This window comes from Euprymna scolopes, chromosome 19 (assembly GCF_053919585.1).
Source record: "Euprymna scolopes isolate OS-2025 chromosome 19, ASM5391958v1, whole genome shotgun sequence".
In the NCBI taxonomy this organism is placed as follows: domain Eukaryota; kingdom Metazoa; phylum Mollusca; class Cephalopoda; order Sepiida; family Sepiolidae; genus Euprymna; species Euprymna scolopes.
In genome coordinates this window covers 79,585,458-79,602,649 of record NC_136500.1, presented here as the reverse complement: position 1 = coordinate 79,602,649, position 17,192 = coordinate 79,585,458, and the positions used below count along the sequence as shown (strand labels likewise).

The following is a 17,192-nucleotide window of genomic DNA, read 5'->3' as shown; positions in this document are numbered from 1 at the left end:
GAAAGAAGAAAAAGAGAAAGGAAACGGGGGAAAGAAGAAAAAGAGAAAGGAAACGGGGGAAAGAAGAAAACGAGAAAGGAAACGGGGGAAAGAAGAAAACGAGAAAGGAAACGGGGGGGGGAAGAAGAAAACGAGAAAGGAAACGGGGGAAAGAAGAAAAAGAGAAAGGAAACGGGGGAAAGAAGAAAAAGAGAAAGGAAACGGGGGAAAGAAGAAAAAGAGAAAGGAAACGGGGGAAAGAAGAAAAAGAGAAAGGAAACGGGGGAAAGAAGAAAAAGAGAAAGGAAACGGGGGAAAGAAGAAAAAGAGAAAGGAAACGGGGGAAAGAAGAAAAAGAGAAAGGAAACGGGGGAAAGAAGAAAAAGAGAAAGGAAACGGGGGAAAGAAGAAAAAGAGAAAGGAAACGGGGGAAAGAAGAAAAAGAGAAAGGAAACGGGGGAAAGAAGAAAAAGAGAAAGGAAACGGGGGAAAGAAGAAAAAGAGAAAGGAAACGGGGGAAAGAAGAAAAAGAGAAAGGAAACGGGGGAAAGAAGAAAAAGAGAAAGGAAACGGGGGAAAGAAGAAAAAGAGAAAGGAAACGGGGGAAAGAAAAAAAAGAGAAAGGAAACGGGGGAAAGAAAAAAAAGAGAAAGGAAACGGGGGAAAGAAAAAAAAAGAGAAAGGAAACGGGGGAAAGAAGAAAAAGAGAAAGGAAACGGGGGAAAGAAGAAAAAGAGAAAGGAAACGGGGGGAAAGAAGAAAAAGAGAAAGGAAACGGGGGAAAAGAAGAAAAAGAGAAAGGAAACGGGGGGAAACAAGAAAAAGAGAAAGGAAACGGGGGGAAAGAAGAAAAAGAGAAAGGAAACGGGGGGAAAGAAGAAAAAGAGAAAGGAAACGGGGGGAAAGAAGAAAAAGAGAAAGGAAACGGGGGGAAAGAAGAAAAAGAGAAAGGAAACGGGGGGGAAAGAAGAAAAAGAGAAAGGAAACGGGGGGGAAAGAAGAAAAAGAGAAAGGAAACGGGGGGGAAAGAAGAAAAAAGAGAAAGGAAACGAGGGGAAAGAAGAAAAAAGAGAAAGGAAACGGGGGAAAGAAGAAAAAAGAGAAAGGAAACGGGGGAAAGAAGAAAAAAGAGAAAAGAAACGGGGGAAAGAAGAAAAAGAGAAAGGAAACGGGGGAAAGAAGAAAAAGAGAAAGGAAACGGGGGAAAGAAGAAAAAGAGAAAGGAAACGGGGGAAAGAAGAAAAAGAGAAAGGAAACGGGGGAAAGAAGAAAAAGAGAAAGGAAACGGGGGAAAGAAGAAAAAGAGAAAGGAAACGGGGGAAAGAAGAAAAAGAGAAAGGAAACGGGGGAAAGAAGAAAAAGAGAAAGGAAACGGGGGAAAGAAGAAAAAGAGAAAGGAAACGGGGGAAAGAAGAAAAAGAGAAAGGAAACGGGGGAAAGAAGAAAAAGAGAAAGGAAACGGGGGAAAGAAGAAAAAGAGAAAGGAAACGGGGGAAAGAAAAAGAGAAAGGAAACGGGGAAAGAAAAAGAGAAAGGAAACGGGGAAAGAAAAAGAGAAAGGAAACGGGGAAAGAAAAACAGAAGAAAGGAAAAGAAAAACAAACAAAAAAACAAGAAAGAAAAAGCAAAGTAAAATAAAACAAGAGAAAAAGAAAAACAAAAAGAGAAAAAGAAAAACAAAAAGAGAAAAAGAAAAACAGAAGAGAAAAAGAAAAAAAAAGAAAAAGAAAAAAAGAGAAGAAAAAGAAAAAAAAAGAAAAAGAAAAAAAGAGAAAAAGAAAAAGAAAAAAGAGAGAAAAAAAGAGAAGAAAAAAAAGAGAAAAAAAAGAAAAAGAAAAAAAGAAAAAGAGAAAAAGAGAAAAAGAAAAAGAGAAAAAGAAAAAGAGAAAAAGAGAAAAAGAGAAAGAGAAAAAGAGAAAGAGAAGAAAAAGAGAAGAAAAAGAGAAAGAGAAGAAAAAGAGAAGAAAAAGAGAAGAAAAAGAGAAGAAAAAGAGAAGAAAAAGAGAAGAAAAAGAGAAGAAAAAGAGAAGAAAAAGAGAAGAAAAAGAGAAGAAAAAGAGAAGAAAAAGAGAAGAAAAAAAGAAAAAGAGAAAAAGAGAAAGAGAAAAAGAGAAAGAGAAAAAGAGAAAGAGAAAAAGAGAAAAAGAAAAAGAGAAAGAGAAAAAGAGAAAAAGAAAAAGAGAAAAAGAGAAAAAGAAAAAGAGAAAAAGAAAAAGAGAAAAGAGAAAAAGAGAAAAGAGAAAAAGAGAAAGAGAAAAAGAGAAAGAGAAAAAGAAAAAGAGAAAGAGAAAAAGAGAAAGAGAAAAAGAGAAAAAGAAAAAAAGGAAAAGAGAAAAAGAAAAAAAGAAACAGAAGAAAAAGAGAAAAAGAGAAAGAGAAAAAGAGAAAGAAAAAGAGAAAGAGAAAAAGAAAAAAAAACAAAGCAAAAATCTCACTTTCAATCAGTTCCTATAAAAAGCAATGGTGCTCATCAGATAAATTCTTAAGAGATACATTGAAGAAGACCTTTTATTTTTCTATTTCTACTGTGTTGCTTGATTTGTTGGTGTCTTGCAATCCAATACTTTCCAGGTCCTATGCTTCATCACACAACCCCATTGTTCTATTAGATCTTTTTTTAAGACATTGACACGTAGATGAGCGATATTTTTGCATACAGTATTTCCTTTTATGTAGACACAAAATGAGAACAGAATTTTGCTTGCCCCATTTTCAAAGAATCTAATATGGTAATATAAAATTATCGATCACAAACTCAAAATCTATTGAGTCTATCAATCTCTTTACATAAAGTCAGGTATGTGTCTATGTTTATATATTTTATGTAGTATTCACTTCTAAACTAATTAACTGATCATTATTAATTTTGGAATACAGCTGCTAGGCATTAAAGGTGAGTAATGTGGATTATATTTAGTTTAATTTATGCAAAGTAGCCAAAGAGGAAGTGGAAACCCTTTGTAAAAATAATTCAGATACCTTCGATTTTTGTGAAATTTTAATTATAGCAGACATCACAAACTGGTTTGTTTGTGGTACGAAAATGAGTAAAAAACAGTGAAATCTTCATAAAATTTAACTTACAATATCTCAGTTATTTTTCAAGTTATATCTTATGTATATTTCACTTATTTGAAGCTGTTCCATACTGCTTAAGTTCGTCTTTTTTTCTTTTTTTTTTTTACATAGGCATCACCATATTATCAAGGCCTAGAGGCCACTCAAGGATAAGGGTTAAAGAGTGTACAGTAGAAATTGGACAATATAGTAATCATTAGTAATGAAAATTTGGTAAATTTACGTCTTGTATGCAATATCATGCAAAACAATGTCCGACTAACTTTGAATAGCTATAAGTTATGTAGTAATTGAGATGCCAAGATAAACTTTGTATATTTCTATACCTTGCAGCACTATGCATACCTACAAAGTTTTTTTTAGTATGTTGAAAATAAAATTTTAATTAAGGTTTACAAGCGAATTTATTTTTTTTAATTACATTAAACTAATAATTAGTTTTCAATGTGAGCTTTCTTAAAAATATATACAAATTTAACCAACATTTAAAGCCAAAATCATTGGAGCCTAATTTCCAATTCCAAAACAATTCTTTTTTTTTTCTTGATGAAATGAATACAATTTTATTTATTAGTTGTTCATTTACGACAGAAAAGTACCACAGAATGGGTTAAAAATCTCAGATTTAACATGATTTTCAGAGTCTAATTTACTGCTTTATTGGTACACCTTTTTGTAAACCTTTTAGCATATAAAACGTTTCAAGCAGTTTAAAAGCTTTAAAATGCTCTGGATGAGATTTTTTTTCAATTTCGTTGGTGCTGTCCGGCCACTGTTTTGTCTGCAATCTGCTTCTTCTGAAATAATTTATGTTTATGGTACTTCAGGCTTTGGACAAAAGTGAAAAATATAGATAAAAATCTTTGATTAAAAAGAAATTATATCGACATTTAACCTTACGCCCCTTCACCCAAAGATGGAGATTAGGGCATTTGTGATTGTAACTAACAGAACAAGAGAGATAAAAAAAAAAAAAATATGCAAAAAACAAAGGTTACTAAAGGCAAGACTCTTCTACCCGGATAAGTTTGTGTTTGAACCATTTTTAAAGCATTTTTTTAGTTCAAAACAAACTTAGTGTTCACTCTGTTGAGTTAGAATGAAAAACAAATGACTATCCATAAACCCTTCACAAGGACCCTCGATAATCACTCAAAATCGAAAATTCAACAAACTCTGGTAGAAACCCAAATAAATGTCAACACTCGAGCTAAAATGTTATGTTCTACCAGTATTTTGATTTTTGAGCGATTAGACAAGATAAATAAGTTAAAATGAGCCGGAAATGATAATCATCTTACGTTAAATTTATGTGCAAGACTGCTTTCCTACTCGAAATTCTAAAATAATTCTTTTTCTTTCCATCACGTAATGATCTTAAAAAAGTAGAATTTCATTTTGGGGGAAGTGATTTAGCTAAAAGGTGTTAACTATTATTCCCATTATTTTTATTCATTTATTTTTTTTAAATCACGTTCACCCCTAACAATGCATATCGCTACTTGAACATAAAGAGCTACTATTTGGGATCATGCCTAGTAAAGATTAACAAGATGTTGGTTCACATTACATTTAAACTTCTGCATATCAGTACAGTCAAACAGCCAAGGAAGCAGGAAGGGAATTCTAAAGTCTAGCTGTCCGAGGGGATAAACTATTAGAATAGAAAGCTTTCTAGCATTTAGGGGATCTTAACAGTGAAGGGAGTGAGATTTTGTTGCTAAACGGGTTTGTCAGGGATATGCACGTTGAGGGGGCACAAGTGCAATGAGTTCAGAGTACATTCCATTAAAATGTTTTTAAAACAGCGATGCAACATTGTGGCGATGAGACAGGAGTTGGAGCTTAGTTGACAAAGTGGGATATATTAGATTGGAAACTCTTTTGGGCTATCATTATTTTTTTTTCTTTACACCAACACAAATCAATCTAATCAACCAAATCTTTATAATTGCAAAAAAAAAAAAAAAAAAAAAAAAAGTAAAGCAAAATCTGTATGATGTATGCATTTGTGACTGAAAGAAAAAAATCGGACACCAAAAATCATGTAAATTAATGAAGTAGTTTTATGTTTATAAAGAAAATTATTTCTAAGCAAATTTTAGTTTTTTTTCAATGCCACCCATCTCCCCATGTGAAGAGTGGATTTTTTTAAATCTTGCAAATTTGAATTATTTGGAGTTATCTCTCGTCAGATTGTTTTTAAGATGGTGTCGCAGAGATCATTTCTCATAGTTTTGTCATCAAATTTGATGGTCTTATTTGAAAAGAAAACTATTTGATCAATTTACATGATTTTTGGTGTCACTATGCACCCCCATACAAATTTTTCTTTACTCTTGTTTTTATTTTGGATATAGGGGGAATTCTGGATAAGACTTAATTTTTTTCTATGTCATAAATTAAATCCCATTGACTACTGTACACTCATTAACCCTTATCCTTGAGCAGCCTCCAGGCCTTGATAAGTGGTGACTCCTATGTAATGGAAACAGAAAGAAAAAAAAGTTCATTACTGTAGATTGACAGGTGGATAGACTAATAGAGGCAGACAAATTAAATCCATCCCTACAGAGAAGAGATGGATAAGAAAGTTGTTCTTTTGTTCCTTTTTGTATACAAAAATCTACAAAATATTTTCTTCTAGTCAAAAAAGTAATCATTTGTTGTGCCTTAATTTGTCGTACATAAATAAAACCTTTCATTTGCTCATCCTAGTATGTAAAGATCTCAAAATATTTTCTTGAAAAAAAAAAAAAAAAAAAAAAAAAAATCAGCAAACAAGGGAGGTATTTATACTCACCTGTGACAAGATAATTCATGATAAGTCTGTTCATATCAGCCCGGGTTATATGTAGACTATGCAGTTTTTCCATCCATTCTTCTTTTGTAGTTTCCATTTGCTTGTCAGTAGCAAAACTCATTTTTGTCTGAAAAAGAGAAATCATTTTAAGATTGTCATTTTCACTTATTGAATTGATGGGAGAAACTCAAAGAAATCAATGTTCGTAATGGTTTGTAAAAAAAAAAAATAAATAAATAAAAAAATAAAATAAAAAAATAAAAAAAAAAAAATAAAAAAAAAAATAAATAAAATAAAAAAAAAAATAAAAAAATAAAAAAATAAAATAAAAAAATAAAATAAAAAAAAAAATAAAAAAATAAAATAAAAAAATAAAATAAAAAAAAATAAAATAAAAAAAAAATAAAATAAAAAAAAAATAAAATAAAATAAAAATAAAAACTTTGTAAGCAAAGATGCTGTCGCCTTCTCAAAGTTTATCAGCTGAACCTATATGAAAAGTTTAATTCAACTATTAATGCAAAAGTTATAAATTTTTGTCAATCATCACAGGGTGGTTTAACATCCATTTTTACATACGGGCATATATTGGAAGACTTTTAGAAATTAACTTCCAAACTTTGCCTACCTCGGAAAAGTTTTAACTTTTCATTTGAAAATTGAAATATTTCAGATTTACATTAAATTTGATCCATGATCATTAAATACCAATTAAGTAAGATTCCTTGAATTTCACTTTATTCTTAAGATCGCTTACACTTTCAATTTTTAGACACTTTTTTTAAATTCAAAATCACTATGGGTTTGATCGAAATTGGAATTCTAGACATAAGGTTTGATAGGAATATATTTTGATTACAATGTTGCAAAACTTACTGTTCATAGAATCAATTTTATCTTTTTTTAGACAGTTATTTTAGCAGCAGCATAAAAAAAATCACAGCATCTCAAATAAGTGGCCTTTCGAGATTCATTTTGATACCAACATTGTTATGATTAAGTCAAAAAATATTAAGTTAGAAATGTTTGTAATACTAATACATAGCAAAAACGATCTTTATTTGAAAATACATTGCTTCTATTATATATCATATCAATTGGTCATAAGTATATAGACGCCATTGTCGTGGCTTTAAAATAGTATGAGTTTACAGTCTAATAAAATGCTTAACTAATTAAGGATTTAAATTTTTTTTTTTCATAATTTAAACCTGCATGCAACCTAGAGACAAAAAAATTTTTTAATAAAAATTGAGCCATAGTTATTATATTTTAAAATTAAATATAGTGCAACACCCTTTCCTAAGAAATGCTATCTATGGAATCAATAAAATCCATTTTAAACTTCAAGCTTATTTTATATTTAAATCGTGTATTAAATTTTCTGGGAAAGACATTGAAAGTGGTCCTGAATCTGTCACCTCATCTCTAAATGAACCATTGGGACAGAACTGTTAAAACTTCAAATACGTATATCTGATTTTAATGAGATTTAAACCATATGTATAAAACACTAATTCAACTTTTTACAACTAGGGGGCAAAACCGGGCAGTAAAAATAAACAAAGTAATATGGCTATGCGCATAGTAAAAACGTACATATTAGTGATTATTATTTAATCCTGAGCAACATCGAGTCTTCCTGCTAGTATATACAGGATGCTGCAGAAAAATCCGACAGTTGATAAAAAGTAAAGAAAATACCAGGTGCTGCTGAGGAGTATGATGAATGCCCCTACATCTTCCACACAAAGCTATGATAACTTAGGTATAGCTGCTCAACAATATGTTGGGGAATGATCAAGACCAAGACAAACAAGCTAACCCACAACATGATCAACTCACTGAAGGCTGCTATCATGGAGGTATTTGCTGCTATATACAAGGACATAGTTGTAAAAATGTGTGACTCATTTTTCACCTACTTTGAGATGGTTGTATCTGGCAGTGGTTACATTGGAGAATAATGTATGTAAGCAACTGTTGCTAAATAACCTGCCGAGTCTCTGCATATAAAACTGGTTTTAATTGCCTATTTCATTTTTGTCAAGTGTCAGATTTTCCTGCAACACCCTCTGTATATAACAATTCTATATTATTTGAAGAAAACTATTCTCGTGCTTGTCGGAGAAGTGTATCGCAGCGTTATCTTGCTGGAAAATTCAATTTCTTCCACATGGATGTGGACCTTCAGTCCTGATAGAAGCATTTTCAATGATGTTTTCCGGCCTTTCACTACTTGCAACTTTAGGGTCCCAGCTGACGAGAAAGCACCCCAGATCATTAAAGACCCTCCTCCACTATGCCGAGTTGAAAAGTCTCTTTGGGCAAATTTTTATCATGCCAATAGTGTTCAAATCCATCTGGGCCATCTAGATTAAACTTTTTCTCAAAAAATTACATTTTCCCACTTCTCTTCATCCCAAGTCTGGTATTTGGCGGCATATTTAAGTCGGTTAGTTTTGTGCTGTTCAAGAAAACGTGGTTTCTGCAGTTGCTTTCAATGATTGAAACCCTTCATTTTCAGATGCCTTCTGATGGTTTTAGGACTACATTCTGCTGCTGTTTGGCTTTTCAATTGACTTGAGCTCATACTGGTTTTTTTTTTTTTTTAACTTCTGATATGGCGAGTGATGGGGTTATTTTTTTGGTCAACCTGGACTTTGTGCTCATATTGATCTGGATTTCTTAAAAAAATTTGTGATGACCGTTTTGCTACAATTCACTTTGTTTGCAATGGATCTATGGGAGAGTCCACCCCTATTAAGCTCAAAGATCCTTCCTCTCTCAAACTCTGATAAGGGTTTCCCTTTTGCCATTTATAATTTAGTAAGATGTTTTTTATTCACTAACAAGTTGCTTTTAGTAACATAGAAAGCTTTTCGTATTCATTTTTTCAAAACTAGCCGATTTTTATTAAAGTGGTCTTATCATTTTGACCAGGTGAAAATGTTTTTTTTTTTTTTTTTTAAATAATTATTAGATCAGGGTTAAGGTTTCGAATGTTGCAGATTTCATTTTTTTCCCATCATATTTTCCCTTTTGGCAATGGTTTCACCATTTGTTTGATTAAAAATTCGATAATATGCGTAAACGCTTACTTTCTTAAGTGGTCTTATGATTTTGACCAGGACTGAATACACACACACACACACACTGATTCTATTATCTAGGAATCCATCGTTTACGGCACAGAATACCAATATAGTCCATATTAAAGACATGAAACAGTAATTGAATATGGCTATAAGCTGAACACAAGTACGTTGGACTGCAAAAGTAATCAAATGAGCTCAAGATTGCACATAACTTCCATAAAAAATCGTACTCATCAGGAGTTGATTTAAACACACATCTGTAATTGCACTTGAGCTATTTCTTTTTCAAATCATTGCATAAAGTCTGATCGTATCATTCAACAGAAAAGTGGATACAAAAAATATTTCAGTTAACTTCTGCAATATGCAGGCGAAACCATTATGGCGGAAGAAGTGCCGCCAACAAATAAAATAAATGCATCAGAAACTTTGATGACAACACCCAGCATTAGTCAACAGAAAAGGCCCAATTCTTCTCCATGCAATGTCCGATGGCACGTTGCTAAACTGACCCTGTAGAAGTGGAACAAATTGGACTACGAAAAACTCCATAATTACAGTCTTTCGCGAGAGGCACCCGTCTGGCCGAGTCCGCTGTGAAAAATTTCCCCCACTCTTTGTCTGAGCCTGGATCAAAACGTGGATTCCATGAACGAAGCTTCTTTCTTGGAGCTGCACGCCTGTGGAACTGTTCCGTCTGCCTGCTTCCCACCTGACTGCAACCTGACTGCAACCTGGATGTCTTCAGGTCCAACGTTAACAAATTCCTGATGAACCGCCCCCTTAAGTAAACGCTTCATCAAATCTCCACACTAACGTACTATACTTGCAATAGCCCTTATACCCGAGTGGCTTCCGGGCCTTGATAAGTGGTGACCACCATGTAAAAAAAAAAAAAAGGTTCACTTAACTAATTTGTGAACTAAAAATCCGATTGAGCTGAAATTTTGATACATGCCATTTGAAGGTTAGCACTTAATAAAAAGCATATAAATTTATACTTAGTTGTGGCATCTATATTGTGGGCAAGGGTGTATTTAGTGATCTATTATGGCTAAAACTGCATCAAAATCACAGATGAGTTTCTTACTAAAATTCAGGTACATCTTGCATGATAAAAATAAATTAAACTCAATATAGCTCACACTACCCACCTTTACGTCCAGGAAGCTACATTCCAAAATTCATAATGATCATTTAGTTTTGAAGTTTACCCCACACAAAAATATATTTAAGCATCTATATCTAACCTATTTATACAGCACAATCACATTTATACACCGGTTCTTGCCAGATCACGGAAGTTAAGCAATGTTGAGCTTGGCCAATACCAGATGAGTGACTATTTGGGAAAGCGAGGTACTGTATGTACCGCAAGGTAAAATACCAGGTTGAGAAACTGGTGCAGTCTATCCTTCTCTTGAGGGTAGATGGGATTTTTAAGCCACGGTAGGCACTCCATCTAGTGATGGCGTCACGATAAAAAATACCCTTGATAGCCCTAGTGAAGCATCAAGTATTCAGCCACTGACAAGATTTGAATTACACTACAAACTCATGGAGTGAGTTCAATTTCAGCTACAGCCGCGCTGGATGGATTTATACAAATACATCAACAGAAAAGTAAAATCTATATTCTTCAATTGAAATTTTCATGAGCCAAACCTAGGAATCTAATATATCTTGTAAGATTTTAAAAGTTGCAGCTAAATAGCATTCAAGCGGACATTAAACGTCCATTCTGACCAGTGAATTTTCAGTATTTGTCGTGCCATGTTATTGCCACTTTGCTCCATTTTATTTTTTAAAATATAGTCCCATCTAGAAAATTGGTAATACAGAAATATTCTTTTCAATTAAGATTAGAAAAACATCAGAATCAACAAGAGGAATAACTCATTTTGTAGTTGAAAAATAAAAAAAATAAATTATCTCCCTTTCAACCAAAACTTCATTTCTTTTTCTGCATAAATTTTTAAAATGTGCAAACAAACATTAAATTACTTCATTAAACCCTAGGTAACGAAGAGTAGATATAGATAGTACATAAATATAAAAGTTTGTATGGAGAATACAAATAAAAGGGTTTATAAGCTAGTTAGTTTCACAGCCAATATTGAAATGTCTCAAATTCCAGAAGAAAAAAAAAAAGTCCTAATAAATCTTTAACAGAGACTTAACATGACCTGTACTCTTAGATCTTGGGGCAAACCTTACAGCTTTTTGATTGGCATACACATTTCAAGGGTCGTTGCGTGTTGATTCAAGATGAGGATTCAGAATGATCAATCACCAGAACACTAGAAAATGGTACATTAAAAAAATATGGTGAGCTCATTCATGGAGACCATTACCAAACAATCCATCAATCCTGTCATAAGTGATGTACAATTTCGTTTTTAGATCAAGTCTTGGAATTTGTTAACACCTCACATGTTCATGTAACCTTTTTCTTTTTCCTTTTATTAATGCCAGTCAACTACTAAAAAGATGTTATTACCAAAACAAGACACTAAAGTAAATTATAAGTTACTATTTAATCAAAACTACATTTTTATAAATAGATCAAAATTTCTACATTTTAAAGACACTGGAGAACATTTAAAAAGCCAGTTTCGGTGCTGAAGATTTTTTTTTTCCAAAATGGAAAATAAATCCAAATATTTCAATCATAATCCGACTTTACGCAGTAAATTAGACTTTTTTTTCCTGTACAAATTCCAGAGTTCAACAGGAAGATTCCAGAGATCGACAAGATACACCTGAAGAAGGTCGAAGGTTATATCGGCCAAACATTGCAAAAATAACACTCCAAATGAGAACAAGTAGTCTGAATACACCAAATACAAAACCATTTTTAATTAAGATATAAATCTTAGGTAAAATCTAAAACGACTTCAAACTATGAGTATTAACAGACAAGCAAGTAAGAAAGCCAAATCCAAGTAAAAACAACTTCCTTGAGAAAAGATAAATGCAGAACTGAAGAGAACTACTGAGTTTCTTTTGATCCAATTCTTCATTAACTAAATCAGTTACAAATTTTTTTTTTTTTTTAATTTGCACTTCCCCACACTTCACCCTATCTGTGACGTGCCAGGATTTGATGAATAAGCAACTTTTTCAGGATTTTAAGTCTGATTTTATTTTTTCAAACGACTCCAATGTGGATGGAAAAAGTTCAAAGTTAGCAATCTTTTTTGTGCACGAGTTAAAGTTGGAAATCTTTTCTTCAGAGTCAACTTTTTGTGAAAATGACACTCAAGACGAGAATAGTCTGAATAATCCAAATAATACATAAAGTATTAACATGGCCCAAGATCTTGGAGCAAACATGACAGGTTTTTTGATTGGCATACACATTTCAAGGGTTTACAGCAATAGTTGCGACTAGAAATTTCATAAATGGTTCAGAGTTCAGTTTTCTCATGGATTTTCTGATAGCAAATCTCTATAAAGGCAAGATTCTCCCAAATAAGTTGTATAGATGTTACCGGCCTTAAAACCTCTCTTGCAGAGTTTTCTGAATAGTAGCAAAGATCTTCCATTTGTCAGAAATTCTTGGGCAAGTTTGCCATATGACAAGTTCAAAGACATATGGTTGTTGAATATTTATCAGACATGGCTGAAAGCAAGGCATAAAATGCTTGAAAGATCTGTTGGTCGTCCAGATATGTTTGATTTAGGTTGCAAAGAAGGAACATGCCGAGCATGTTCCGAGTGAAAAAAGGTTCACATTTCATCACTTTGAAGAGTTGCATCTTTGTCAACGTCAGCCTCCCTCTGTCCGAATACCTTGTTAGTCGGGTTAGTACAATCGAAGCTTTATCAATTTTGTGCATCTAATTTGGTATTAGAGGACCCATGTATGTCACGAGTGTGCTTTCCAATAAAGATGTTTTACATTGTGCTGATGACCAAGCCCATGACTAACTTCATCTATTATAATAGTCATATTCCTGCCTGTTTGTTCACAATTTACCATGTACAAAATGTACACTATTTCCCAATTTTCATACTGAATACAGATTTGTATACACTTATTCCATAATGATTTCTATATATGTATTCAAAAGAAATTTACATTCAATGAGTACCCTTATTTGCATATTACACTAAAGAAAATCTATTTTAATAATTAGCTCAATGTAATTATTTGTTGTAATAGAATTGTTTTAATTGTTCTATTTAGAAATATTATTTGAAGTTGATTTAATTTTATTTTGTTTTCAATTATTAATAGCTGACAACAGTTGCGTTTAAAACTAGAAATAAGTTTATATAAGATATGAGTGTTATTTTGCATTTGATTTTCATAGACCAAGAATGTGTTTTATGCTTCCCTAAATTCAACATATTAGTAACAAAATATTTGGTGCATTTTATGTGACTAATCTCTTTGCTCAGAATGTTTCAACCGAAAATCTGACAAATCAATATTTGCAATTTTTTTTTTATCTTTGCAGTATATGCTTTACATTAAGTGTAACTCAGTTCCAGGTGTTTGTATAGATCAGTGATCTTTTAAACCAACATTTCAGGTGAAAACATTACGTACTTATGCGTTATGTTGAAATTAGTATAATTTCAAAAAATGATCCTCTAGAAAAATAATTACAAGTAAAAATATAAAATTTAATAATTCAATAAATTCTAATTTTTCTAAATGTGGTAGAGTTGTGCGACTAATTCAGTATGAAAAACTGACTTATCTCCATTGACTTAAACTGACATAAATTAAGGGTCCATCATTTTTATGCACATAGTCTTAGTATATAATTATAGATGATTTTTGTTAAAAGTACATCTACCAAATCATTTTTTGTAGTTTTGGGAATTTATACTAATTTCGGCATGACACGCAAGTACATGTTTTTTTACCTGAAATGTATTGGTTTAAAAGATAACCAATCTACACAAGCACCCAGTTTCATTGCAAAAATATTTTAGCAAAGAAAATTATTACAATGGAAGCAAATTTAAATAATGACCTAAAAACTCAAATTCTAAAGGAGACAATTCTTAATTAAACTTAAAAGGTAAAACTACAAGTTAGCTCCCTTACATTTTGAGGGATTTTATTCCTTATCTCCTCATATACACATTTCTTCTAATTTAAAAATTTATATGAAACAAAATGTAAATTTTAAATAACTTTAAATCAAGACAAAAAAGCTGATCAATTTTAAGAGCAGAAACATAAAATTCCATTTGTAATAATTGAATCTTAAATTTTCCTTTATTCTAATTTTTCTTTTTAAAAATATTTTCAAGAACAAAAACATTCGGGTTGATTGATTACTTTTTCTAAGTTCCAATATAAGAAAAAGGAAAACAATTACGTTTCTATATTTTTTTAGATGAGGATTAATAATTCATATTATTTAGACTAGTGTTCTCATCTTGAGCTTTATTCTTATGCTTTGGCCGACATAATCTTCAGCCTTCTTCAGATGTATTTTGTTGAATAAAAGAATTCCCAAGTTCAACAAAAACAACTCGAGCATGCAGGAGTGAAAAATTTACTTACACCATGATTAATGTTTGTGCAGAATTTTTTTTAAAAATCCAAGGTGTGGTTATTGAGAAAAGTGTGAATGGACGAACAATCTTGGGGCAATTTTACCCCTGAGAGAAGAGTTATCCCAGAAAATCCGTTCGGGCAAAAATTTACTTTCATCATGACTGATACTTTTGCGCAAAATTTACAAAAAAATTGAGAGTGGTTATTAAGTGCAAACAAACGGACGAACAGGAGTGAATTACTAGGTCCAATCCCTCTTTTGTCGGGGGGGGGGGGGGCGAACTAACTAAAAGTTGGAGATTACATCAGCTGAAATGTGAGAATAACACTGAAGATGAGAACAAATAATCACAAGTAAAAAAAATGATTAAACATTACATAACAGCTTCAATAACATTTACAAAAACAGGCCACAGGAAACGTTTTGTTTTTTTTAATGAAGAAATTGATTGCTTTAACAAACAACTACTTTAAACCTTCTGCCAAATTCAAGTGGAAACATTGGATTAATCAATTTAAGAACAGATTAATCTAATCTACCCATAATGCCATAAATACTCAGAAAAAAAATGTGCCCAGTTAAAAAGTTGAATGAAAAATTATATATTAGAAATGACACCAAGCATGAAATAGGTCAACTTTTTTTTATTTTTTTTTTTTTAAATATAACTAAACTTAAATGAATTTAACCTTACGCTAAAGACAACACTAACCAAATCTATATTCACCCACTCTCAAACCATCCAAAAATTATTAAACATACTCAAATTAATTGGAAAAGAAAATTAATAACTCCTCCAATGAAGAAATTTTTTATAAAAAAAAAAAAAAAAAATTAAAAATAGCCGACATAAAAATACTCAAATCAAGTATATTAAACCAACATCAACAAGAGATCTAAAAAGTAAGAAATGGGAAGATTTGGTTTAAACTTCTATTTAATATGCTTCAAAACAAATTTGGTAAAAGATTGTTAAATTTAATTAACCTTCGTTTTCCTCCTAACGATATCATCCATAAAAAAAAATTAAAACAAGAAAACTTGAGCTATAGTTGTAATTCTAACTTAGAAAACAAAATATCAAATGACAATAATCTCAACTATAATAAAACTAAAAAGATTAAGATCTGTAGCTGCATTAACAAAACAGACTGCATACTAAAGCAACAAGCCTAGCATGCGGGGTCCCCCTCCACAAGAGGGAAAAATTTACTTTCATCATGATTAACGTTTGTGCAAAATTAAAAAAATTAAAAAAAACCCAAGGCATGGGTATTGAGAAAAGTGCGAATGGATGAACAATTTGGGGGCAATTTTACCTCTATAATGCCCTCCTGAGGGCAACCAGAGTTATCTTGGAAAATCCGTTCTGGCAAAAATTTACTTTCACTATGACTAATGTTTGTGCAAAATTTCAAAAAAAAAAAAAAAAAAAAAAATCCAAGGCGTGGTTATTGAGTAAAGTGCAAACAAACATGAACGGGAGTGAATTACTAAGTCCAATTCCTCTTTTGTTGGAGGTGGGGGGACGACCAAATATATATAGTTTACCAAGCTACGATTAAATTGACAGAAGTTATTTTTTTTTTAATAAAATAAATTTAAATCGAGTATTGTTTTACTTGTTCCTACTAAATAAGATTCATACATATTTAACATATTTTCAATGAAAAGGAATTTCTAAAGAATTATCAAGAGAAATTTAAGTTATGAAGAAGGTCACTTGAGAATCAGGGTTAATGAGTACGATGGTCACTGGAACAGCAGCATGCCTTAAGTGGTAATTCCCTTGTCAAAATTTAAAAAAAAAAAACACACACACACACACACACAAAAATATATTTTGTAAATTCTAATACACAAACTTTCAAACAATTCTATTTTGCTTGGCAGATTAAAAAAAAAAAAAAAATGAATAAAATTATTTTTGGTTTGTTGCCAATGTTAAACCATATTGAAATCAATTTTATCGATTTAATAAAACATATTTCAGTTTGGGAAAGATTCCAAAATTTCTTTAGAAAATTTTTTTCTAAAGTGATACATAAAATGTTTCCCACACAATAAAATGATATCATTCAAGTATTGGTAAAACTTGAGAAATTATCAAATATTTTTTTTAACTTTAATATAATTACATAACTGGTGGAATCAGAAATTCCATGGTTGTTCCCCTAGTCTGCTTTCTTACTATACAAATGCTTTATTTTTAGGCACTTCAGCATTAAATGGACGGCACTATTTTTTGGTGTGTTTCACTAAACTGTCGCATGTGGTGCTTCTTTTCATTTAAATTGTTTAATTTAAAAATTATAACTAATATATTGATGACTCTTCAACAGGTGCCACAAAAAATAAAATAAAACCATATTTTGTTACAGTGACAATTTTACTTTAATTCAAAAATTGTTTTGAAAAACAATCCCATGTTGCTTTAATTCCAAAAATATTTCATTTAAATTATTAAATTGCTTAGAAAAAAAAATCCAATTTTACTTTCATTCAAAAATTGATTTTATTAAAATTATATTTTCTTATGCAGACTTTTCAGTAAATGTTTTTACAATTATATATTCTTACATTTTTATACAATAAATGTTTTGGTTTTCAAATATTTTTGTGTTCAGAAAAAAAAAAAAAAAAAAAAAAAAACTTGTTATTTAACCAAGAAGTTATCGCCCCCCCCCCCAACAATAGCGCCGTCTGTGT

At 31.4% G+C, this 17,192-nt stretch overlaps 1 protein-coding gene across 3 annotated transcripts in view; it reads right to left on the bottom strand.

Annotated features, from left to right (window-relative positions):
• The window catches only part of LOC145239777 (glucose-induced degradation protein 8 homolog), a 122,770-nt gene that overhangs the window by 32,517 nt on the left and 73,061 nt on the right, over positions 1-17,192 (bottom strand). For all 3 annotated transcript variants that reach the window (XM_080103249.1, XM_080103248.1, XM_080103250.1), the window contains exon 2: positions 5,861-5,987. In XM_080103249.1, the coding sequence (XP_079959375.1) occupies positions 5,861-5,981 (121 nt within the window). In that variant the 5' untranslated portion in view covers positions 5,982-5,987. The remainder of the gene's footprint in view (positions 1-5,860; positions 5,988-17,192) is intronic.